The sequence below is a fragment of the Hypanus sabinus genome, chromosome 30 (assembly GCF_030144855.1).
Source record: "Hypanus sabinus isolate sHypSab1 chromosome 30, sHypSab1.hap1, whole genome shotgun sequence".
NCBI lineage: Eukaryota > Metazoa > Chordata > Chondrichthyes > Myliobatiformes > Dasyatidae > Hypanus > Hypanus sabinus.
In genome coordinates, this window is record NC_082735.1 from 38,734,434 (window position 1) to 38,760,189 (window position 25,756).

A 25,756-nucleotide genomic window follows, 5' to 3' on the forward strand; every position below is an offset into this window, starting at 1 on the left:
TATGACCATGTTTGCAGTAAGCATGTACAAAACAATTAATTCCAAATGTATCTACTCAGAGATCTACAGTGAACCCAGTGTATTGATCAGGAAACAGGTCTCTGCAGCCATACATATGAATGTGTTGGCAGTTAGGAACATGACTGGTATGTTGGCCTTCATTGCAAAAGGACTGATTAAGCTATCTTATTACAACTGTATAAGGCTTGGTAGAAACCACATAGGGAGTCTTGTGTACAGTCTTGATCATCTTGCCCAATAAAGAATATACTTGGCACAGAGAACACAACAAAATTTCACCAGACTTTTTCTTGGGATCGTAAACCTGATAGTAGATAGTAAGAAATAAAGTAGGCCAGGCCTCCATGCAGGTTAGAACAATGAAGCATTCAAACTGACACAAATACAATTCTTAACCAACTCGATAGGTGGATGCAGAGAGGATGTCTCTTTTGGCTAGAACTAGGGGTAACTCCATCAAAATAAAGGATAAGACAGAAAAAAGGTTTTTTTTTAACTCGGGAAACTTTGAATACTTTAGCTTGGAATTCAAGTTGAAGTTCAGTTTATTGTTATTAAACTGTACACATGTATACCAGCAAACAAAACAATGTTCCTGTGATCCAAGGTGGACAACACAGTACATATAACTCACACAGATACACATAAAGTAATACTATCACCAATAAATTAACAAATAATAAAGTGCATTTAGGACAGAAGTTTAAAAGTAAACAATATGACACTACTGGCATGCCATACATGATGAGACCTAGGAAGTGGCAGGGAGTTCAGTAGTCTCACGGCCGGGAGAAGTGGAGAAGTGGAGGGTGAAGAAGCTGTTTCCTATCCTAACAGCCCTTGTCCCAATGCTACTGCACCTCCTCCCTGATGGCAGAGGGCCAAAGAGATTGTAGGGCCAATGGGAGGGATCATTGACAATGCTAAGGACCCTGCATACACAGCGCTCCTGATAAATATCTCTAATGGGTGGAAGAGAGACCCTGATGATCCTGCCAGCTGTCCTCACAATCCTTTGTAGGGACCTATGGTCAGATGCCTTGAGGTTCCCATAGATGGTGATACAGCTGGCCAGGACACTCTTCATGCAGCTTCAGTAGTGAATTACAATCAAAAGATCAATTTATAGATTTCTGCAACTGAAAGGAATTCAAGGATATGGGGATAGAGGAGGGAATGATGTTTGAGGTAGAAGTTTGGCCATCCTTTTGTTGACTGGTAAAGTAGATCCAAGGGGTTGAATGGGTTAAGACTATCTTGCACAGTGTGAGCTGATTGCAGAAATCGACTGCATTTTATGCAATGCCAAATTTATTTTTCCTATAAGCAGGAGTGAGCTGATTGAGCTCTCCTTGGTTTACGCCATGAGCACATGACCAAGGCTGACACCACGACACACGAGTTGTTCCTCTGTCCAATGGGATTACACGTTAAACAAGTTTGCGGTTTTAACTTGGTCGGGTCGAATGGAATCCATGGCACTATTTAAAAACAGTAAGAAGACTTCCTCATTCTGGGTCCTTCATTACCAGTTATCTTTCAAAGTGGATTGCTTCCTGTGGGAACATGCCTTGCACACTTAGATTTCGTTTATCTCCAAGTACAGAACCTGGGTCAGAAACCTGTAAATTCAAGGCCCCTTCCTCAGATTTAAACCCACTAATCTAGGATGATAATTGCAGTGAATCTCTGAGTGAGTATTTGAGGAGCTGCAGTCTTGTAGACGGAATGATGAACGGATCTCCTCTGGACGTAAAGGATCTGGTAGATTTGTGGGGGAAGACGAGGGAAATTTATCAAGTGTCGAGCATCTTATCAATTGATGCGGAGAATTCCTGCCAAATTCGTCTTATTATGACAGTGATTACACATCTAAATGCCTGTAGTGCACTGGAGTGTGGCACGAGTTACATATGTTTGGATTTTTTTCTAAGATAACGTACTGAGATATTTCCTGGAAATGTGATATGAGATAGTATTTAATTGATCCATAATTTCAATTATTAACAGCAAAGGGAACGTTACAGCAAAAAAAACCATCATTTTAACATTTCCCATGCAAATAGAAGAGATGTAAGTCTTGTCCAATCACCTCGTTTTTTCCCCTTCCATCCAGGAACCCGAACGATGAAGCAGTGGTTCTTCCAACAGATCTTACTGTTCAGTGTGGCCTCCTCTCTACCGGAGAAACCGGCAGCCCTGGCTTTAATCCTCAATCCTGTTCCTATCTGAATGCGGCCTCCTCCACGGCCACCGAGAGATCCAACGTCAACGAGAAGAGCAAAATCTTATCTTAACTCTGGGCAAGGAAGGAACAATGAGTTTTCCACCTTCACTGAACAAACGGCTCTATCATCAATGGTTCAACGATTCAAAGTGAACGTATTTTCAATGTACAGTACATACATCACTCGTGGAACAAAGAAATGCAAACGACAAATAAACGACAAATCAACGACAAACTATACACAAACACTGACAAAGTGTGCAAAAGAAGACAAACTGAGCAAATAAATAACTAGATAGACAAATACATACTCTACATAGGTGACACACATAGGCCCTGGAGGAGCTCAATATGTTCCTCATAGCATCTCCGGAAATTAATGATGTTTCGGCAGGACTGTCCTGGACTGACCTGCCGAGTTCCTCCAGCACTCGGCGTAAGTTCCGCTAGATACCTAGCATCTGCAGAATCTCAAGCACACAGTGTGTACATAACTAACTATCTGAGAACATGAGTGGTAAGTGAGTTGGTAGTTCCTAGTTGAGGTGAGAGAAGTTATCGTATCCACCCTGGTTCAGGAATCTGATGGCTGAAGCTTCTATTTTCATACTTCTCGACAATTTCTTTAAAATACCTTCGTTACCAAATTCCAAGTACTGTATTCTTTTCACTACAATTCACTTTCCCCCAGTTTTTCTTTCACTACGGACACCTTTCCAATCTCTCCCAACCCTGCCCCCGCCCCCGCCCCCAAGCCCCGAGGTGGGGCCCCGACTGGAAACATTGCCTGGTTTCTCCTTCCACAGATGCTGTTTGACTGGCTGAGATCTTTCAGCGATTCCTATCAGATTCCAGCACCCGCAGTTTTATTTGTTTTCTGATAACTGAACAGAAGAGATCGAACAACAAAAAGAATGCTTGTTAATGAAGATATAACGATTAACAGCGTGTTAAAGCAACAGATTCGGACTGAACTCTCACACGTTCCTACAAGATCCCGAGTGCTTATCCTGGGGGCGCGATTGTCAACAGACTTTGCCGGTGTGACGCGCTGCCTCCCTGTGTTCAATCCCCGTTCAGTCTCCTGGTGGGCGGTTGTGTAATGACACCGTCCTGTGTGGTGCAAAGTTGTAAAAATCTGTAGGTCCTCACTTTGCAGTTCTATTGTGCTGAGTTAGCAGACCTCAGCTGAGTTTATTACCATTAAGTGAATTATAGCTGTTACGTTAAAGCGCTGCCGAAGGACAGGGGGGTCATCCATCGGGGCTGACAGCCAGAGCTTTCTGCTGCTGCTGACTCGGATTCTCGTAACTGCTCCTGGCCCAGTCAAAAGTGCAAATTTCGGCCTCGCTGTGAAGAACCAGCGCCAATCTCGGTAACAAAGAGCTGGCCCGAGTATATTGCAACCCGCTTGAAAAGAACCGCATCCCAAACGGAACGTCTTCAGGAAATGAGGATAGAATAAAGAAAACACTGGAAAGCGAATATTTATAGAGATAAATAATGCTGGAGATCTGAAAAAAATAAAGATACATGGGATACTCAGATGTATTCCCTAAAAATGTTAAATTGTTTCTCTTTTGCTGCGTGGCTTGCTGTGTGTTCTGCATTTTCCATAGTCATAAAACGGTCATTTTACATGCCATAAACACAAGAGTCTGCATAGGCAGGAAACCCAGAGCAGTACACACAAAATGCTGGAGGAACTTAGCAGGTCAAGCAGCATCTATGAAAATGAATACTATACATTGTCCCGACGTTTTGGACCGAGACCCAGGATTTTGTGTGTAATACGTTTTATATAAGGGATAAAGAGAAAAAGAGAGCAAGTGGGAAAGAGGGAGGGAGGGAGGGAGGGAGGGAGAGAGAGAGAGAGAGAGAGAGAGAGAGAGAGAGAGAGAGAGAGAGAGAGAGAGAGAGAGAGAGAGAGAAGCAAACACACACAACAGCTAAACAAAGGAAAACCGCGAAATGCACTCTGCACAAATCCCACCCCCTCTCTCTCTCCGACGTCTTCCTGAACAGCTCGGTGTCGCTTTAAATTGTATCCGACGTGATTCCACGTGACTCCTTTGATACAAAGTAACCCTGGTCTGAGTTCGCGGCTGGTCTCGCTGTGTTTGTTTTCACTTGTACAGGCGGCAGCGCAATTACATATTAGTTGCTTCTTTCTTTATTAAAAAAAAAAGTTAGGATGCCGGAACAGATCAGCATCTCGGAGTTTGTAAGCGAGACGTTAGAAGACATCAACTCGCCGATCACCTCGAACTTCACCTCGAAGATGTCAAACTGCAGGAACACGGTGGTTGCTCTGGAGGAGGTGAGCACTGTTTCGTGCGAGAGGAGAAAGGAGGAAAGCTGGTCTTTTGTAAAGCAGGATATTATTGCGTTTCAATGTATTCCAAATGCTACTCGCACTGACGAATCCTTGTTGTACTTGGGACTGTGTTTTAGATGAGCTGTTTTGGACTATTTCCCCCCCCCCCCCGCCTTCCCCCCCGGTACGCTTCATACCACGCGAATGAGGAACAAAGTTGCTGTGTTAAAAAGTAGAAGCATTTTTCTCGAGCAGGTGCCCGCTCGGGAAACTTTGTTTAGCTGCAGTCGGGAATAATGGCAGAAAGAGAGGCGGAGCGGGAATCGAACGCGCCTTCAACACTGCACACCCTTTTCGAAGGGGCTGCCCTGGGTTAGTGCCATGGTGACCTCACCTTGTTGATAAAGAGGTGGCAGAGCTGAAGTCAACCTGGTTGATATCTTTTGTTTTCTATCCAGGAGGAATTGCAGTTTCAGTCCTGAAGAGTTTGATTGATTTCCCCGCTCCCAGCGCCCAGCCTCCAGTTTGGTTTGCTGTAAGGGGAAAGAGACCCAGGTTTCCACCGCCACCCTTTCTTCTGGAACGGCCTGATTGTAATTGTGTTCTCTCCTGTCAATTCTCTCTGCCTCTCCCCATGCATCACCAGACATTCGATAAGTAGTACCCAAACCTGCAGCGTCTTTTGCATTCATTCATTTCGGGAATAAACCCCAGAGGGCGTGATTGCTAAATGGTTCTGGTTCTGGGCCAAAGACCCAGAAATTGAGGTCAGGTCCCACCATTTCGAGTTGTGAAATTGAATGTATTGCGCTTGGTGGCGATCGTGCGGAGATCGAGTGCCTCACATCGTCAAGTGCCCGGGGCCGCTTACGAGGCAGTCGGCTACATGTCAAAAACAACACAAAACTTTTTTTTTAATAAGAGGGCAAGATGTGAAGGGTGTGAAGAAAGATGGCCGGGAGTTTGGTCCTAGAGACATGTTTCAGGTTGAATCTCGGGAAAGGCAGATTCTTTTTTGAGGGAGGGAGAATTGCCAATTTGAATAACTCACAAAATGCTGGAAGAACTCAGCAGGTCAGGCAGCATCTATGGAGAGGAGTGAACAGTCGATGTTTCAGCGCTGACTTGTGATGTGCACCAGCTGCTCATATGGCTTCACATGGGCATGATGGGGGGTGGTTGGGCTAAGCAGATGTTGTAGGTTGCCCAAGGGTGACCTGCAGGCTAGCAGAGGGAAGGAGTACCTTACAGCTCCTTTGGGAGAGACCTATCTCCACCCCCACACCCACTGTTATTATGTATTGTAATGTACTGCTGCTGCAAAACGACGAATTTCCCAACATATACCTGTGATATTAAACCTGATTCTGATGCGTAGCATGGACTTTATGGTCTCTGAATGGCCCATTTCGGTGGTGTATGGGTAGAAATATCAAACTCTAGAGGACATGTTTTTAAGGTTAGTAAGGGCAACACGAGGAACAAGTTCTTTCTAGAGAGTGGTGAGTGGTAGCTGTGGAATGGGTTATCAGGAGTAGTGTCTGAAGCAGCCAGTCTGGTGGAATTTAGATCAGGGGGTCCCATCCATTTTTATGTCATGGACCAATACCGTTAAGCAAGGGGTCCATGGAGCCCAGGGTGGGAACCTGCTTTAGATCGTCACATGAATACTAAGAACCTAGAGGGATGTGGATGATACACAGTTCACAGACATTTAGGATAAAACTATCAGGGTCAGCACAACATCCTGGGCTAAATGACCTCTCCATTTCCATTGCTGTACAGTTGTATGTTTCATGACAGGTGGTTAGAGGATTTTGTTAGAAATAATCATTGTCCAGACTTGTTCTCAGAAAGCAACTAGCACATTACATGTGATGGCACCAGTGACCAATGTTGACGTCCTGCTGACAGTTTATGAAACTATTTCTTTTACTTCTCCTTTCAAAGACGATTCAACGACTAAGCTGCATGTGATTGAAGCTGTGATTTACATTTTGTTGGTGTGTTTTTGGGGCAAGATGAACGATCTGGTGCTCTGCTGTCTCTGAGGGAGTTTTTTTATGGATTAGAGCAGCCTGGAGAGGGGGTATGAGCCCATTGCTCCTCTCCGATTGAGGTGTCGAGCAAGGTGGAAGTCGACGAGAATGAGAGCAGAAGACGGGATGGGTGATTGGTGCTTCCTACCTGCGTTTGGCCAGTCTTCCTCGCTGTCAGAGGAAAGTGCAGGAATCTTGTGTTCCAAACTCAAGGATTGATCTGTGTGCCTGTGGACTTGTATTGGGGGACTTTGAGGTTCATGTTGCATGTGTTTCTGAATTCTGGTTCCTTTTTTTGTTGTTGCCTTTCAGCGGCTTGGTCAAGACTGGCTGTATGGCCTGCAGTAGTCTGGAAGTACCAAACCGAACTGAACTACCCTTGATACTCCTGGACTTCTGGTTTGATGTTGATATTCTCTGTGTGGTTCTCTCACTTTTTGCCATTTGCAGAATTTGTTCTTCTTTCACACGTTGGGTGTTTGATGTTTTCTTGAACGTGTTCCGTGGCATTTCCTTGATTTGTGGCTACCAGTGGTAGGATGAATCTCAGAGATGCATTCTGTATGCGTACTTAGAACTTGCTTTCCTAGTTACTAGCCTGAATCTGAATGATTGGCTCTGTGCGAGGGCACGATCTGCTTTGTTATCTGAGGAACTGCAAGTTATCCATGAGCATCCCACTTACAATGTTAGTTTTAATTGGGAGTTACAGCACAATAACAGTTTCACCCATGTGACCTACTAACCCATACCTTTTTCGAATGTGGGAGGAAACCCACATGGTCACAGAGAGAATGTGACAATTGCTACTGAAAACTAAGAAATTTCTAGAAAAATCCAGGAAGCAACTGCCCTATAATTACTGGAAAATTTGCTGAACAATTACACGAATATATAAAATTACAAGCAAGCATAGTAAAGTTAAACTACAAACAAATCAATGATTCTACCCTCTCCCCCCACCAATCCAATAGCATGCTAGACTACCTTTTGTTTGTTTTTGATAAGCCACATGCTCACATCCTTCACGTTTATGATTTGCACATTGACCCTTAACCTCACTAGGTTAGTGGCAGCAAATGTTCCCGGTTGTTCAACTAGTGCCTACTCCTGCGAGGTACTTGGTTATAGACTGAATTAGGTCCTTCATGTGGCACCTCTCGCTCATGATGGATTACGTGTTTCCACCTCTCCAGCGGTTCCCAAACTTTTTTATGCATGGGCCTTTACTATTAACTGAGGAGGCTGTGGACTCCAGGTTGGGAACCCCTGTCTGGAATCATCTCCTGTGAGCTGTTTCAGTTTGCAGACAACACTAAGACTGGTGGAGTGTTGGACAGTGAAGAGGTTAAAGGTTAAAGATCTGCTTTATTTGTCACATGTACATGGAAAGACAGGGTGGAATCAATGAAGAAATGCTGGGGGGGTTGGGGTGGGCATCTGCGTGTGTCACCATGCTTCTGGTGCTGACGTAGCATGCTGACAAGTTACTGACCTTTGGAATGTGGGAGGAAATAGGAGTCCCCAAACGAAGCCCACATGGTCGCGAGAGATCAGTTAATATGTGGGTGGACTAAACTGAGTAGTGTGAGGTGGCAGGGTGGAGAGACATCTCTACAAAGGAGATATAATGTGCTCCTCCCCTCCGGTATACTGCGGGGCATGCTTGGGAAAGATGTAGCAGCTGCTTAACCTATCCCAATCAGGGCCACGTGAAGCCAGGGAGTTGTGGTGGATGGTTGTATGAGCTGCTGGGGCATATCACAAGTCCTGGTTATGTGATCACTGATGTCAGACTGATAATCTCTGAAAAGTACTGATAATGCCTAGGGTCACCCATCTTGTAAAGACACTGCCCATGATTGATCTTGATTGATCATGATTGTTCTACAGAAGTGGTTTTCCTTTGCCTTCATCATCATTATGTGCAGTGTTGCACGGTGGAGGCCCAACATCAAGTGACACGGCATGGCATAGGCCTGACATCATGTGACATGGCATGGCATAGGCCTGACATCATGTGACATGGCATGGTATAGGCCTGACATCATGTGACATGGCATGGTATAGGCCTGACATCATGTGACACGGCATAGTATAGGCCTAACATCATGTGACACAGCATGGTATAGTCCTGACATCATGTGACACGGCATGGTATAGTCCTGACGTCATGTGACACGGCATGGTATAGTCCTGACATCATGTGACACGGCATGGTATAGTCCTGACGTCATGTGACACGGCATGGTATAGTCCTGACATCATGTGACACGGCATGGTATAGTCCTGACATCATGTGACACGGCATGGTATAGTCCTGACATCATGTGACACGGCATAGTATAGGCCTGACATCATGTGACACGGCATGGTATAGTCCTGACATCATGTGACACGGCATGGTATAGTCCTGACATCATGTGACACGGCATGGTATAGTCCTGACATCATGTGACACGGCATGGTATAGTCCTGACATCATGTGACACGGCATGGTATAGTCCTGACATCATGTGACACGGCATGGTATAGTCCTGACATCATGTGACACGGCATGGTATAGTCCTGACATCATGTGACACGGCATGGTATAGTCCTGACATCATGTGACACGGCATGGTATAGTCCTGACATCATGTGACACGGCATAGTATAGGCCTGACATCATGTGACACGGCATGGTATAGTCCTGACATCATGTGACACGGCATGGTATAGTCCTGACATCATGTGACACGGCATGGTATAGTCCTGACATCATGTGACACGGCATAGTATAGGCCTGACATCATGTGACACGGCATAGTATAGGCCTGACATCATGTGACACGGCATGGTATAGTCCTGACGTCATGTGACACGGCATGGTATAGTCCTGACGTCATGTGACACGGCATGGTATAGTCCTGACGTCATGTGACACGGCAAGATGGAGGCCCGACATCATGTGACACGGCACATAATGTCAGTGAAAATGAAGTTAATAGCAGGCCCTTAACAATGCTGTGGATTCCAAAGGCAACACTACCTGAAAGTGGTCAAGTTAGCTATTCAGATGACAAAGAGAGCCATTGGCACACTTGTCTTCATTGGTCAGGACAGTACGAATAATAGGGAAGTCATTTTCCCGTTGTATACCTCTCTGATTCAGCTGTGTATGGAGTACTGTGGGGAATTCTGGTCACCTCATTACAGGAAGAAAATGGAAACTTTGGAGAGGGTTCAGAAATTGTTTACCAGTGTATTGCACTGCCTGGATTAGACAGTACGAGTTATCAAAGGAGTTCTGACAACCTTGGGTTGTTTTCTCCAAGAGTATTGGGGATTGAATGGGATCCTGATGGTATAAAATTCTGAGAGGGTAGATAGTCAGAATCTTTTCCCCAGGGTAGAAATGTCAAACCCGAGAGGGCATGTATTTAAGGTGAGAATAATAAAGTTGAAAGGAGATGTGAGGGATAAGTTTTTTACTTGGAGAGTGGTTGGTGCTCTGGACTGGCTGCCAGGGGCAGATACAATTGTCATCATTGATGTGCTGTTTCATATGATGTTGGCGAACATGGTCTTTCCATGACGGTGATTGTTCTTGGCAACTTTTTCTACAGAAGTAGTTTGCCATTGACCTCTTCTGGGCAGTGTCTTTACGAGATGGGTGACCCCAGCCATTATAAATACTCTTCGAAGATTGTCTGCTGTCAGCGGTCACATAACCAGGACTTGTGATCTGCACCAGCTGCTCCCATGGCTTCATGTGACCCTGATTGAGGGGCAAAGCAGGTGCTATACTTTGCCCAAGGGTGACCTGCAGGCTAGCAGAGGGACGAAGCTCTTTACTCCTCTTTTGGTAGAGACGTATCTGCACCCTGCCACACAACGATAGATACACCAGCACAGTCTATAAGGCATTAAGAGAGACACGTGATTATGCAGGATCTGAAGTGATATGGATTATGTGGAGGCAGAACAAATTTAGTTTAATTTGGCACTATATCCAGCACAGACATCAAAGCGTCTTTTCCTGTGCTGTGCTGTTATGTGTTCTTTGTAATTGTTTGAGACCTGGAGGCGTTCTTGCTGACTGATTGGTTGTGGGTTTCTAAGTTCTCTCTGTGGCAGAGTGCCCCAATGTTATGCAAGCAATCCAGTGTCACTTTATGTTGGCACCTGATTGTTAGCTACACCTGGCAGACCCACCTGTCATCACTGACGCTTTCACCACATTTTGTGGAAGTTCTTACTTAGTTGTGACTGTTCTGATATGACCCGAGGTCATGAAAATTGTGATAAACATGAAGTTGTTTCTTGTGTGTGCTTTCCCCTGGTAACTTTTGGGGAACTTTCTGTGGTACGGCTGGAGAACTCCAAGTAAAAAAAACTTATTCTGCACATGTTTAAATCTTTCTATTCTTCCATTAAATGCATGTCTTCTAGTAATTGACATTTCGACCCTGGAGACAGGATTCTGACTGTTCACCCTATCAATGCCTCAGAATTTTAAATCATCAGGTCCCCACTCAATCCCCAGTGCTCTGGAGAAAACAAACCAACTTCGTCTGAACTCTCTTGTTAACTCGTACCGTCCAATCCAGGCAGTGCAATACTTTGGTAAACTTCTTCTGAACCCTCTCCAAAATTCCTATTTTCTTCCTGTAATGAGGTGACCAGAATTCCCCACGGTACTCCACATGCAGCCTAACCAAAGTGTTATCAGCCATACTTGGTGTGCAAGTCAGTCAGATCCCAGTGTTTCTTCCTGGTCAGTTGGTGCTGAATTTTGCCAGGACTGTAATTGAAATGTCCAGGTGTCCTAATGAATTGTTTGTGGAATTTTCCCTTATTAATTAATGCATCTGTTTATTTAGCAATACAGCACAGAGTAGACCATACCAGCCCTTCAAGCTATGCCACCCCAGCAACCCCACAACCCTGATTAACCCTAACCTAATCATGGGACAATTTACCTGCTATGTCTTTGGACTGTGGGAGGAAACTGGAGTACTCGGGGGAAACCCACACATTGCAGGGGGAGAATGTACTGAGACTCCTGCAGAATGGCGCTGGAATTGAACCCTGACCTCCGGAATGGCCTGAGCTGTAATAGCATCGCGCTAGCCACCATGCTTCGATGGTGTCATTCCCGTAAACCTCCCCTGAACCCTCTCCAATGTCAGCGAAGTCCTCTTTAGATATGGGCCCAACTGATTATCCAAGAATTCACCAATGAAAGGGGAGAAAAATCTCAGATTTTAATGAACTCAGAAATGATTTCTGCTGGGCATGAACACCTGTTGGAGGAGATGAAGATTAAGCCACCTTTAGCTGAATTGCCATCTGATACTCACTGCAGTGAAAGCATTATGCATGTGTTGAGGTCCCATGTTCGTGTTTCTGCGTATGCATCGTGAGACGTTTAAGAGTTAACCACTATGAGAGTTCAATTCCGACATCATCAGTAAAGTGTCTCTACATCCTCCTGGTGGAATGCATGGGTTTTCTTCAGGCGCTCCGGCTTCCTCCCACAGTCGCAGGACCCGCCGGTCAGGAAGTTAATTGCTTATTGTAAATTGTCCCATGACTAGATTAAATCAGGTGGGGTTGTTCAAGGGTGGCTTGGCTTGAAAATGCAGAGGTGTCTATTCTTGTGTCTCAATAAATAAATGTGAGTGTCTAGAAACTGAGAAATGGTATATATTTAGCAGTCGTTACTACTTCCGTAGATCCTGTATCTGTATTTATACTGTGTGTTCTCCTTGGATTTTGTCACACTGTAATTGCATTTCTTTTACAAAACTGCTGCAGTGCTGTTCACAGTCGGATTGTGACAATGGAGTGTGACGGGATTGCATTAGGGGTGTCAAATTAGGGTCCAAATTCAGATTTATTTATTCAATGTACGTAGAAGCATATACACCTGCATGCCAGTGTTCCTGAATTTTGAAAGTTATTTAACTACTTCTGTTAGTTCCTGCTGCCTTCTAATCCTACTCACCTGCTGGGCTCAGAGAAGTTACCAATTATTTGTTTGTTATTGCACAGAGCACAGTGACTTTGAACATAGAACAGTACAGCACAGGAACTGGCCGTCAGCCCACAATATTGTGCTCAACCAATAGAATTAGTAATTAACTTGCCAACTAACCTAATTCCTACTGCATACACAATGTCCATACCCTTCTAATTTCCTCATATTCATGTGCCTATCAAAACATCTCTTGAAAAGGTCCCTAGCAAGTCCCTAGGCAGCGCATTCCAGGCGCCCATCGCTCTGTGTTTAAAAAAATCAACAACCAACCAACCAAACAACAACATGCTCCTCACATATCCTTCGAAGATACCCCCCCCCACCCCCACCTTAAATGCATGTCATCTAGTATTAGGCATTTTAACCCTGGGGAAAATATACAGTCTGTCTACTCTATCTCTGCCTCTCATAATCTTTTAAACCTTTATCAGATCTCCCCTCAGCATCCGAAACTGCACAGTAAACAACCCAGCCTCTCATTATAGAATATGCCCTCTAATCCAGACAGCTTCCTGGTAAGCCTCTCCTGTACTCTCTCCAATGCCGTGACATCCTTCCTACAATGTGGTGACCAGGACTGTATGCAATACTTCAGATGTGACCTAACTAAAGTTTTATAAACCCTTACTTTTGAACTCAGTACCTCAACTAATATAGGCAAACATGCTGTATATCTTCTTGACAACCCTATCAACCTGTGTAGCCCTTTTAGGAAGCTATGAACTTGGATGCCAAGATCCCTCTGCTCATCAACGCTGTTAAGTCTTGCCCTTAACAGTGTACTCCCTGACCTATGTTCGGGAAAGGAGTAAGGAAAAGGAGCGATTACATTTGAATTTAAAGAAGAAATCTGACTGGTTGATGAGTTTAGTTTACATCGTGGAAGGCTTAAGGTCCATTTCTGGTGTGTGTTGAGTTGGCTGATCACCACAGTTGCAAACCCTCCTGGACTACTAGAAGTTGTAGCTGAAGAGTAATTTCCCCAGAACACTTCTACAAGCAAATCTAGGAGAGCTGCATTTTCATTGAGCACTTTGATATATTATTTGTAGCTAACTTTGGAATGTAGACTGACATCTAGAAAGTTGGAATAATCCACTTGGCCACTTTTCTTTTCCTTTTGGCCCTGGAAAGACTCCAAGCCCATCCTCTCACTTCAATATAATTGGTGTGTGGGAGGTCATTTGATAAAACTTGTTGGAAGATGTTTAATTTAATGTGGCAAGCTTGGGTTTGTCGCTGACTTATAGAATTGTAATGGTGTTGGTCCCACAGAGGTAGAAGTAGATGAAGTTCTCCATTTGGAAATAATATCTGTTGACTGAGGTGATGAGAACATTGTGTTTGCCTGTGGTTCAACTTCCCTACAACTCTACTGCCCCACTCCGTTTCCCAAACATGCCAAAATACTGAGGTATTGGGAAAAAGATTTGCATAAACAAAATGTCTTATGTGACTCTGGACATCCTGTAACACTTTACAGTTTATGATGAGAGTACAGGTGCAGTTGGTAGAGTTGCTGTCTTTCACTGCCAGTAATCCAGCTTCAATCCTGACTCTGCCTTCTGACCCCACCTGTGTGGCATTCACATTTTCTTCCAATGTTGGATTCTTTCAGGTGTTCTGGTTTCTGCCCACCTCCCAAAGATGTACAGATTTAAAGTCCAAAGTAAATTTATTATCAAAGTCCATATATGTCACCATCTACAAGAGATTTGTTCTCTTGTGGGAAATCACAGTAAATACAAGAAACACAATAGAATCAATGAAAGAGCACACCCAAACAGATGGACAAACAACCAATATACAAAAAACAACAAACTTTGCAAATGCAAAAAGAAAGAGAATAAAAAATCAATAAATATTGAGAACAAGAGATGAAGAGTCCTTGAAAGTGAGTCCATAAGTTGTGGGAACAGTTCAGTGATGGGATGAGTGAAATTGAGTGAGGTTATCCCCACTGGTTCACGACCCTGATGGTTGAGGGGTGATAACTGTTCCTGAACCTGGTGGCGAGGGTCCTGAGGCTCCTGTACCTCCTTCCTAATGGCAGTAGTGAAAAAAGAGCATCTCTTAATTAGGTTAATTGAGCCTGGTGTGTAGGTGAGTGATAGAACCTGTGGTCTGGGGGAGAATTGATTAGAATAGGGGGAGAAATGATAAGAATATGGGGAGACTAAACTTTAGGTTAAAGTAAGCGGATAGTTCCTGATTGGTGCGAGTGCAGTTGGCTGAAGGGTGTTTACAAAGCTGTGTCTCTTGGTAATTCTGTGAGAATGTCTGATCATCAGAGTTGCAATCCCTTCAGGACTGAAGCTGAGGTCTTGAAATCACTTGTATTGAATCTTCTGAGGGATTCGATCTTTTGAGTGGTTCAGAGTTATTTCCCTATAACTATCATTCCCAAATAATGCTACACCCCAGTCTGCCAATGGCCTTTGAGTGTTATGGACTATCAAAGTCACTTGTATGTAAATATGAGAATTAAAAAAAAATATTAAGCTGTACCTCATGCATTGTAGCATTGTAAATATCTGTTTTGCACAGACCGGATTAGCACCACAATAATAACTGATCTTGCATCTGGTGGTGTGAGACCTAAAGCTCCTGTATCTCCTGTCTGACGGAAGAGGCGAGAACGGAGCATGGTCCGGATGACGGGTCCTTGATGATGAATGCTGTTTTCTTGTTATCTTGAGCAATGAAAATAAAGTTCTATTCTATTTTATTCCTAAACCATTGTGGATGACTTCACTCACTTCAATTTTGAACTGATTACAAAATCTACAGACTTTCTTTCGAAGACTCTACAACCTAAGTACTCAGTATGATTTTTAAAAAATTTACATTCACACAATCTGTCTTCTTTTGTACATCGGTTGTTTGTCAGTCTTTCTTTATGTACAGTTTTCATAAATTCTACTCTATTTCTTTTACATTCCTGTAAATGCCTGCACAGAGATAAATCTCAGTATATGGTGACATATATGTATTTTGATAATAAGTTTAGTTTGACTTTATCATTTGAACAAAGTATTTCTCTCCTTCGATTGCCTTTTCATTTTCCCTTTATAGTAGGCTGCTTTACAATTTTATATTTCCTTGCCCTGAACATTTTACTGCCTCTTGCTTAGCCAGTCAAGCAGTGATCTCCGCAGAGCCTGTTGACAAAGGATGGTTTGGACAGGGGAGATATGAGTCATAAGTGTGCCTGAGATGGAAAGCTTGAAAGAAGTCCCTTATGTAATACAAATTTAAACATCATATAACTCCTTCATTTTGGGCTGTATTTACTTTCCACATAAACAGTGGAATAAACCTCAGACACACCTGTCTGGTGCATTTGAACAGAGTATAGCTGTTTGATTTCCAAATATTTGGTTTCTTGGTCCAATTTTTGAATGAAAGGCCCTAAGTAACAAGATTCGGGTATTTAAAAGCAGACTTTACCAATATGTAAAATACTTACAGCAGAGCATGAGGATAGGTTGGAGGAGTACTCTGTGATACAAAAGTGATACACTGTTTCAACATATTTAGGAAAGAATACACAGTTATCATTTGTAGATAAGTCTCAAAAGGAATTTCCATTGCGATGAATCATTTATGATCTTCGAGCCTATCAAATGCTTTATAATGCTTCATTTCTTTTGTCGGGGTAACGTGATAAACAAGCAGAATATGGCAGCATTCCAAAATGAGTAAAGTCTTTTTAAAAAGTATCTGACTAGCATTTGTACGCCAACATTTGGAGGAGGTTCCTTCATATGCTTTGGCCAGTGAAATTATTATTGTAATCTGTCTCTGGTTGTTGGATGAGGATTGATATTGTTGAGGGAAATTTATTTTCCTTCCCATGATATATGCTTGACATTTGATGCAAAAGCTGGCTTTTCAGAAAGAAGTAGACTTTTCCAACTGCTTTTGGTAATGAGCCAGTACAGTATCATTTCACTCAGTCTACTGCCTTGAGAGTGCTACCAGTTAATCCTTGACGGGCACAGTTGAATTAATGTAATTCTAACCTGTTTCAAATGATACCAGTTGGAAATTTTTGGGACAAAACTCCAGGCTAAAGCTCTGATGGGCTGACAAGTTTGTTGGGTTCAAAGTAAGTTTATTATCAAAGTATGCATACAGTTTGTCTACCTTGAGATTCATTTTCTTGCAGGCATTTACTGGAAAATAAAGAAATCCAGTAGAATTTATGAAAAACTATACATACTGAAGACCAACAAACAACCAATTTGCAAAAGAAGGCAAATTCCCCAAATAATTTTTTTAAAAAAGTAAATAGTTAATAGTGAGTTGTAGAGATCTTGAAAGTAAGCTCATTGGTTGTGAAATGCATTCGTTATTGAGGTGAGTGAAGTTATCTGTAGTGGTTCAGGAGCCTGACAGTTGTAGGGTAATAACTGATCTTGCACCTGGTGGTGTGAGACCTAAAGCTCCTGTATTCCCTGTCTGACGGAAGAGGCGAGAACGGAGCATGGTCTGGATGACAGGTCCTTGATGATGAATGCTGTTTTCTTGTGGCATCGCTCCTTGTAAATGTAGTCAGTGATGGGCTAGGCTGTATCCAGAACTTTTTGGAGATTGTGTTGTTCCTAGGTACTGGTGCTTCCATACCAGGCCGTGATGGAACAGGATACTCTCCATTGTGCATCGAGAGAAGTCTGTCAAAGATTTAGGTGACATGCCAAATCTGTTTGCAGTGGGTCTTGTTCTGCAGACATTACCTGCCTTTTGCCTTCACAGACTATTCATTAGCTTGCATTTTCAGCAAGTCATTGGGCAATGCACACTGGAGTATGGGGGGGGGGGATTGCAAAATATACTGAGAATGATACTCCCCAAGTTCTGTTTCATACAATTAACCAAACAAGATAGATCCCAATACTTCAAATTCCCCATGACTCAGCAGGTTGGTGGCTGACCTTTCTAGGTCATGTGCTACTTAAAATGGTACAGCGGTACACACCAGTCAGCCTTGACCTTTAGGGAAGGGATAAGCAGGTCAAACCCTGTTATTTTCATGGACAATGTAAACATTGCATAACATAGGATTGTACTCAACTGTGACCTTTCCATGGTCAAAGAGCAAGCTTCCTGATAGCATTTGAGTGGGATCTTGGCATCAGTGCAATTGACTGTAGGCAAGACTATTTTCAAGAGAAGATGGGAGGGCGGAAAAGATCTCCCGGAATTCTGCAGCCTATATACCCGAGTAATTGACCTTCCTGGCAGAGTGGAAAGAATTTTTCATTCTTTATTCTATCTAATCCTTTACTGGGTTTTGAACATCCCTATTTAACTTTTCCACTTAACCCTTTTGACTCTAAGTAAAATAATCCCAACTTCTCCAGGCTTTCTGAGTAACTTTATTTTTAAATGGTTCCGTATGGAACAGTCTATTCCATTGAAAGTTTGGTTAAGTGCAGCTAGAAATAGAAATGTTAATCAATGCTTGATTTCTGTTATTTGCACTCCCAGTCAATTTTGTGTATTGAGTTACTACTTAATATTTTCCACTGAAGTTGACTTGCATTACTTGTCTTCAAGTTGACCACACACCAACTCCGAATCCACTCGTAGACTGACGTTTTGGCAGACCTAACCACAAACACAAAATTTGAAGGTGCTCACGTTTCACAGCCTGGCTCCCCATGTGTTCTCTCCACAATCACCATACATGACTCTGGTTGAGTCATCTCCTTTCTTAAAGGGATGGTGGATGGCAAAATAAAATCAAACTAAGTGGCTATGTAAACTTGTAAAATTTATTTATCATCTTGTTATTGGCCCAAGAATTTCGTAAGATCATTATTACATGCAGCAGGAGCGATTGTTTGCTGGTCTTCTGAAAGTTTTTTTTCCCCACTCATGACCATGTCTTAGAGTTTAGGCCCAATTTCCATGGTAAAAAAGAGCTTTTTTATGGTGGAGCAATCCAGTTCTCGGTGAACGTTGGCGACCAGAAGATGTCGATTTGAAGTTAACTGGTTTCCATTGAGAATCTCAATGCTGGTTTGTATGTTCTGGCTTGGTGTTTGATCTCTGCAAGATAGAGACAGAAGTGGGCAGCACAGTAGTAAAGAGATTAGCACAATGCTTTACAGTATCACAGACAATTCCCGTTGCTGCCTATGAAGAGTTTGTACATTCTCCCCGTGACCTCTGGATGTTCCCGTTTCCTCCCACAGTCCAAAGATGTACCATTTGGTAAGTTCATTGGTCATTGTAAATTGTCCCATGATTAGGCTAGGATTGGGGGATTGTTGGACAGAGTAGCACAGAGGGCTGTTTTATTTATTTATTGATATACAGGCTGGAGTAGGCCCTTCAAGCCATGCCATCCCATAGTCCTCCAATTTAATGCTAGCCAAATCATTGGAAAATTTACAATGATCAATTAACCAACCAACTTGTACATCTTTGGACTGTGGGAGAAAATCCAGTGCTGTATCTCAATAAATAATAATGAAGTGAAATATTTTGCATTTTAAAGAGTCACATATGATCCTGATTTGGAAAATTTACGGCAAGTCCATTGGTATCACTGGTTCAGAGTGCTGGCACGTCCTAGCCAATAGCACCGGGAAATACCTTCATCTGAAAGTCTGCATGTTCAAGGGGATTTAGCAATGAACTGCATATGTTGGCCTTGAATTAGTGAATCAATAAATGATCTTTGAACTAATAGGGTTTTTAAATTTCACCTCCTCTTCTATCCCATATCATCTGTGTGATGTTGCAGCAAGAATGTCTTTCACTGCACTTGTACCTTGCTATATTTGTCCATATGATAATAAAGTGGGCTTGATGATTTCGGTTATTCAGGATTTGTACCAGTATGAATAATTAGCTGAAAGGTAGAGTTGCACCCGGTGCATATTTTGGAACTCCCTTGTTTCCTAACACTTCGGGTGGACGTTTCTTTCTATTGGGATATCTTGATTCAGGGTAACCCACCTATGAACTGACCAGACCCGCTGTACTCAGGTTGTTGACTCTACGGGGCTCTGCCATCCACTCTTTCTTAACGCTTGTACCTGGGAAAAGGAAGTGACTCATGTTAGAGCTAACCAGCTGGGCAAACTAGCATCCATTCATTTCCCAGTTTGAGGAACTGTGTATGGGGTTGTTTTGATGATAGAGGGCAGAGTTTGGATGATAAAGGAAAACCAGGTTTTCTCATCACCCACCAACAACCAGTTAGACAAAGGGTTCCCAACCTTTTTTATGCCTTGGAGCCTTATCATTAACCAAAGGTTCCGTGGACCCAAGGTTGGGACCCTTGCATTAGAGCTTGATTATTCAACTGAATTATTGTCCTGATTTTGAGTTGGGCATAAAAAGTATTCCAAATGCTTCCTGATGAATTACTTCAAGTGGAAGTGAGGCTAAGGGAGTCCCACTGAAAAGTCTTGGCCCAGAACATTGACTGTTTACTCCCCTCCATAGATGCCGCCTGACTTGCTGAGTTCCTCCAGCATTTTGTGTGTGTTTCTAAGTGTTTAATTTGAGTTTAGATAGATCTTGTTCAGATTGGATTGGATCATGTTCCTTCTATCATGGAAACCCCTCCCAACAAAAAATAGTGGATGCGGCCTAATCCATCCCAGGTAAATCCACCATTGGGCACATCTGCATGAAACATTGTTGGAGGAAAGCAGCATCCATCATCAGGGATCCCCACCACCCAGGACATGCTCTCTTCTCACTGCTGCCATCAGGAAGGAGGTACAGGAGCCTCAGGACTCTCACCAGTAAGTTCAGAAGTAGTAATCCCTCAACCATCAGGCTCTTGAATCAGAGGGTATACTTCACTCAACTTCACTTGCTCCTCACTGAACTGTTCCCACAACCTATGGACTCACTTTCAAGGACTCTTCATCTCATGTTCTCAATATTTATTGCTTATTTATTTATCATTAATATTTCTTTATTTTTGTATTTACACAGTTTGTTACTTTTGCACCCTGTTTGAATGACCAAGTTGGTGCAGTCTTTACTGATTGTATTATGGTTACTATTATGGATTTATTGAGTATGCCTGCAAGAAAATTAATCTCAGGGTTGTATATGCACTTTGATAATAAATTTACTTTGATCTTTGAACACCAACTTAATGGTGATAGCATATAAAATTTGTCAATAAATCACAATGAAATATTGAGATAGGTGACCAAAAATTTGGTTAAGGATTGGTCATAAGGTATGTTCTAAAGAGGAAAGAGAGACCGATATGGTAAAGTTGTGGCAGAGATTTAGGATGTTGCCAAGGTTGGTGAAGTTTAACCTTGAAGGAAGTTTGGCAAGGTAAAGGTTATTTTCTGTTGTACAAAGGAGACCAAGAGAAGACTTAACCGAAGTGTATACAATTATAAGAGACCTAGAGTGCATGCTTAGGTATAATTGGCTTCCCTCTGTGGAAATAAGTGGCATAGATATAATGGTAACAGAAATAAGGAAGGATTGTGTATTTTTTCCATGTAAGGATCGAGGTGGAAGGTTTCAATGTTAAAATACCTTGTGAGTGATATTTGAAAGTGAAAGAAGTAGTTTTGTAAACTGTCTGAAGGACCTTTGGTGGCATTGCTCATTGGTGCCATCTTCATGTGCAGTGCAATACATTAAAAATACTATAAATTACAATAATAAATTATAAAGAATTAAATCAGTAGTGCAAAAAGAGAACAAAAATAGTGAGGTGGTGTTCAGGGTTGGTTCATTGTGTGTTGAGAAATCTGATGGTGGAGGGGAAGAAACTGTTCCTTGAATGTTGAGTGGGTGTTGTCATGCTCCTATGGGCCCCATTCAGGAAAGCAGGACTGGAATTGTTAGGCATCTGCGGCACCAACGTGCTTCAGTGGCTTATCACTCCCATTCCAATTAGTATTTTATTTCCAGCATGTCATAATGGGTCTACTGGCCTTGCCCCTGAAATCAGCAAATTCACAGTCAAACACAGAGAAGGTCAGCATGTTGTTCATTGGGAACTGTTTATTGGCAACTCATTCACCTTTGATATGTAATCTTTGAACTCACAAGTGTGGTAATATCTAACTTCCTGCTCACATTGGCAACGCTTCCTGAAACGTTCCTATTTTACTGTGCTGTTGAAATGAAATTTTATTGTAGCTTTCTCGGTTTGGATGCTGAGAGAGCATTACTTCTATTTATTTGTTGAGATAGAGCACAGAATGGGCCCTTGTGACCCTTTGAATCACACTGCCCAGCAACCCAGATTTAACCCTAGCCTAATCACAGGGCAGTTTACAATGACCAATTAACCTACTTACTGGTGTGCCTATGGACCGTGGGAGGAAACCAGAGCATCTAGAGGAAACCCACCCATTCTACCAGGGCAAGGTACGGAGACTCCTTACAGAGGACACCAGGATTGAACTCCGAACTCTGACGCACCAAGCTGTAATAATGTTACGCTAATCAGTACATCACTGAGGTCCTGTTGTGGAAATTTAAAACAGCTGAAGCTGGCAAGGGAACTGGATTCAGGTTATTTGGTTTTGAGAGTTGAACGGTGACTACAGTGTTCTTGAGCAGGAGGTGTTGGCCTGAAGCTTTTGGCCATCAGCACAGAGAGACAATCTGATGAGTTGGCCTTCACAAGTCTGTTCCTGACTAATGTGCCTAAGCATTGGCAAACAAATCACCTCCCAGTCTCCTGCTGGATCTGTTGCTGGCCAAAGGCTTTTTGACTTTATTCCAAACCTGGAATAAAAGAGAATATCAGGGAAATGAGGGGAAGTTGAAAGATGTGTTTTTGGGAATCTCTGGCCAATAACTGATTGAAGAGGAGAAGGACAATTCAGGAAGGCAGTCAGAACCTGGAGTCCATGCAACAGGGGCACAGAGAAACCCAGTGTAGAGTGTGAAAGGAGAGAAATGCCTCACGAGCTACTCAGCTGTTATCAGAGCTCCTAGTACCCACATTGGCTTCTTTGAATACTGAAAGGCCTGGATGTGCAGACGAGATGCTCACTAGTAGGTGACTCTAGGATCTGAGGGCACATCCTCAGAATGAAGAGAAACTGAGTTGAGGAGGAATTTCTTTAGCCAGTAGGTGTGGAATCTGTTGCCATAGAGGGCTATGGAGGCCAAGTTATTGGGAGTATTTCAGGCAGAGATTGATAGATTCTTGATTAGTAAAGGGAGAAGGCAGGAGAATAGGCAGGGAGTAAGAAACATAGTCATTGTGGAGCTGACTCTATAGGCTGAATCGCCTAATTCTGCTCCTAAATCTTAAGGTCTTCAGTTGCCTGATAAGCCAGAACTAGAATGGCAGCAAGTATCCTCAATCTCAATCGACAAAGCTCCCTCAATTGTAAGACTCTATGCTCCAATGATTTGAATGGGTTTGCTAATCTGGATGAGAAGATTAGATTCTTAAATTAAAAACTGCTAAATTTTATTTCAGCTATTTCAATTGTTTTGAAAATGTCTCGGATAATTAGAGTTGTCAAGGCCTTGGCAGTCACCAGATGGCCCAGGACAAGGCCTTAGGATCCAGCTTATGGAGGCCTTGTTGGGGCACTGAACTGTTCTGTTACTCAGGACTGGAGTGGCTGCTTTCAGTCTATAGGGCTGTGCTGCGAAAGGTTACTCAGATCATGAAGATTGCAAGGACCTGGTCCAATCTGGGTGATTTTATTTGTTACAAGAGTCGGCCATGTCGGCCGTGGAGATTGTGTGAGGATGCCCTATTTCTTTCCCTGAAGGATGCTCGGAAGCCAGAGAGATACTTGAAATAATCCATTTGTTTGGTCTTCTGGTACTAGTTTTCCATTAAGGGATTGTTTGATTAACTAGATTTAACTGCTCAGCTTGCTGTGTGGAATTTGCACAGTCCCTTGACCTTTGGTCCAGTGCTCCAGATTGCTGTTCGGTAATATTACTGATCTTCTACCTTCGTTCTGTGGCATCATGTGGCTGAATGATTTCAATATTTGAAAAGCTACTGAGCTGTCGCCCCAGTGAGTGCTACTTTGGGGATGTAATTGCCCATTTAAATAGGTTTGTGTGTGCCTCAAGAGAGAGCAGATGGAATGCAGCCAAAGCTCTTCCAGATGTAACTACTCCACTCTATGAAGTAGTTGCCAGATGTGGCAATGTGAGCACAACCTCCACAAAACTTTACCCACCCTAATCACCACTCAGGTCTGCAAATACTTATATACCATCAGGAAGAAGTTACCGGGAGGTGGGGGGTAATAGCTGTTTCTAAACCTGGCAGTGTGGGTCCTCAGGCTACTTCCTGATGGTAGCAGTGAGAGGAGAGCATGTCCAGGGTGTTTAGGGTCCCTTATGATGGATGTTGCTTTCCTGTGACAACGCTCGCGTAGATGTGCTCAGTGATGGGGAGGGCTTTTTCTGTGATGGGCTGGGCCGTACCCACTACTTCTTGTAGGATTTTTTGTTCAAGGGCATTGGTGTTTCCATACCAGACTGTCAATATACTCTCACCACACATCTATAGAAGTTTGACATGCCATCTAAAACTTCGACAAATCTTCGCAAACTTGTAAGAGATTGGAGGCATTCTTAATGGCAGTTACGTGCCGGACCTGGGACAGATCCTCAGAGTCGATCATATCTTCAACATTGAGCTTTGGGACGGAGAGGGAGATTGTTTGGAAACGTGATCTGGCGAGCTGTATGAGGACCGTGTCGGAGCAGGTTCGAGGGTGGGTACTCTTTGGTGACGACTTGCCACCTGACACTCCAAAACTTTCCACCGTCTGATGCACAAGTTGATTGTGTGATGGTGGACCCTGGCTTAGATAAGTGTAGTTTCATAACCCAACTACCTCAAACTTCAAAAGTTCAATGTAAATTTATTATCAAAGTAGATATTTATCACCATATACAACCCTGAGATTTGTTTTCTAGCAGACATTCATGTTAAATGCAGCACAGTAGTGTAGTGGTTAGCACAATGCCTTACAGGACCAGAGACACAGGTTCAAGTCCTGTCACTGCCTGTAAGGAGTCTGCATGTTCTCCCCTTCACTGTGTGGGTTTGCTCTGGGTGTTCCAGTTTCTGCCCACATTCCAAAGGCCTACTGGCTGGTAGGTTAATTGATCTTGGAAATTGTCCCGTGATTAGGCTCGGATGAAATCGTCGGGTTGCTGGGTGGCCTGGCTTGAAGGACGGGAAGGGCCTATTCCGCCTGCGTCTCGTTACAGACAGACAGACAAAGAGGCACAATAGAATCAGTGATAAACTGAACACGACGAGACAGACAAACAACCGGTATGCAAAACACAACAAACCGCAGACACAGGAAGAAAACAGAAATAGTAATAAATAATCAATAAATATCGAGAAAATGAGATGAAGAGTCCTTGATCGGTTGTGGGAACAGTTCAGTGTTGGGGTGAATGAAGTTATTCCCTCTGGTTCAAGAGCCGGATGGCTGAGAGGTAATTACTGTTCCTGAGCCCGGTGCTGTGAGTCCCGAGGCTCCAGTAACAACTTCCTGATGGCAGCAGCAAGAAGAGAGCGTGGTTGCTGTTCTTAAACTGCACCCAACCATGTCATGAAGTGCTGTGGGGGGGGGGGGGGGGAGTCGGGGGTCGGGTGTGGAACTTAAATTGGTCGTAGCTAATGCTTACGAACAAGTGCCTTTTTTAATCAGAGTGTCTGTGTGACAAAGCAGACTCTGTATTGTTGCCGGACAAGTCTGGACACATTCCAAGTTGATGCAATAAGCTGTTGCCAGCAATTCTTTATCTACACGCTGTAAACAATAGGGAAATGTTGGTTTGCCTGCTTATTATTTCAGTTTTCTTCCCTTTTCTTTTGCTGCTGAATGCACTGGTTGACTCAATACTAGCCTTAGATTCTGGTAGTAATGTTTAAAAACAAATATGGAAAGCAAGCAACACACACACACACACACACACACACACACACACACACACACACACACACACACACACACACACACACGCACACACGCACACACACACACGAACACACCCCACCACACACACACACACACACACACACACACACACACACACACACACACACAGACACAGACACAGACACACGCACACGCACACGCACACGCACACACACACACGAACACACCCCA

General features: G+C 43.2%; 1 protein-coding gene across 2 annotated transcripts in view; it reads left to right on the forward strand.

Annotated features, from left to right (window-relative positions):
• Nucleotides 1-4,292: 4,292 nt before the first annotated feature.
• Nucleotides 4,293-25,756, forward strand: part of LOC132383594 (arf-GAP with SH3 domain, ANK repeat and PH domain-containing protein 2-like) — a 121,141-nt gene continuing 99,677 nt past the window's right edge. The window contains exon 1 of one of the 2 annotated variants that reach the window (XM_059954757.1): nt 4,293-4,568. In XM_059954757.1, the coding sequence (XP_059810740.1) occupies nt 4,443-4,568 (126 nt within the window). In that variant the 5' untranslated portion in view covers nt 4,293-4,442. The remainder of the gene's footprint in view (nt 4,569-25,756) is intronic. The other variant, XM_059954756.1, reaches the window with a different exon arrangement.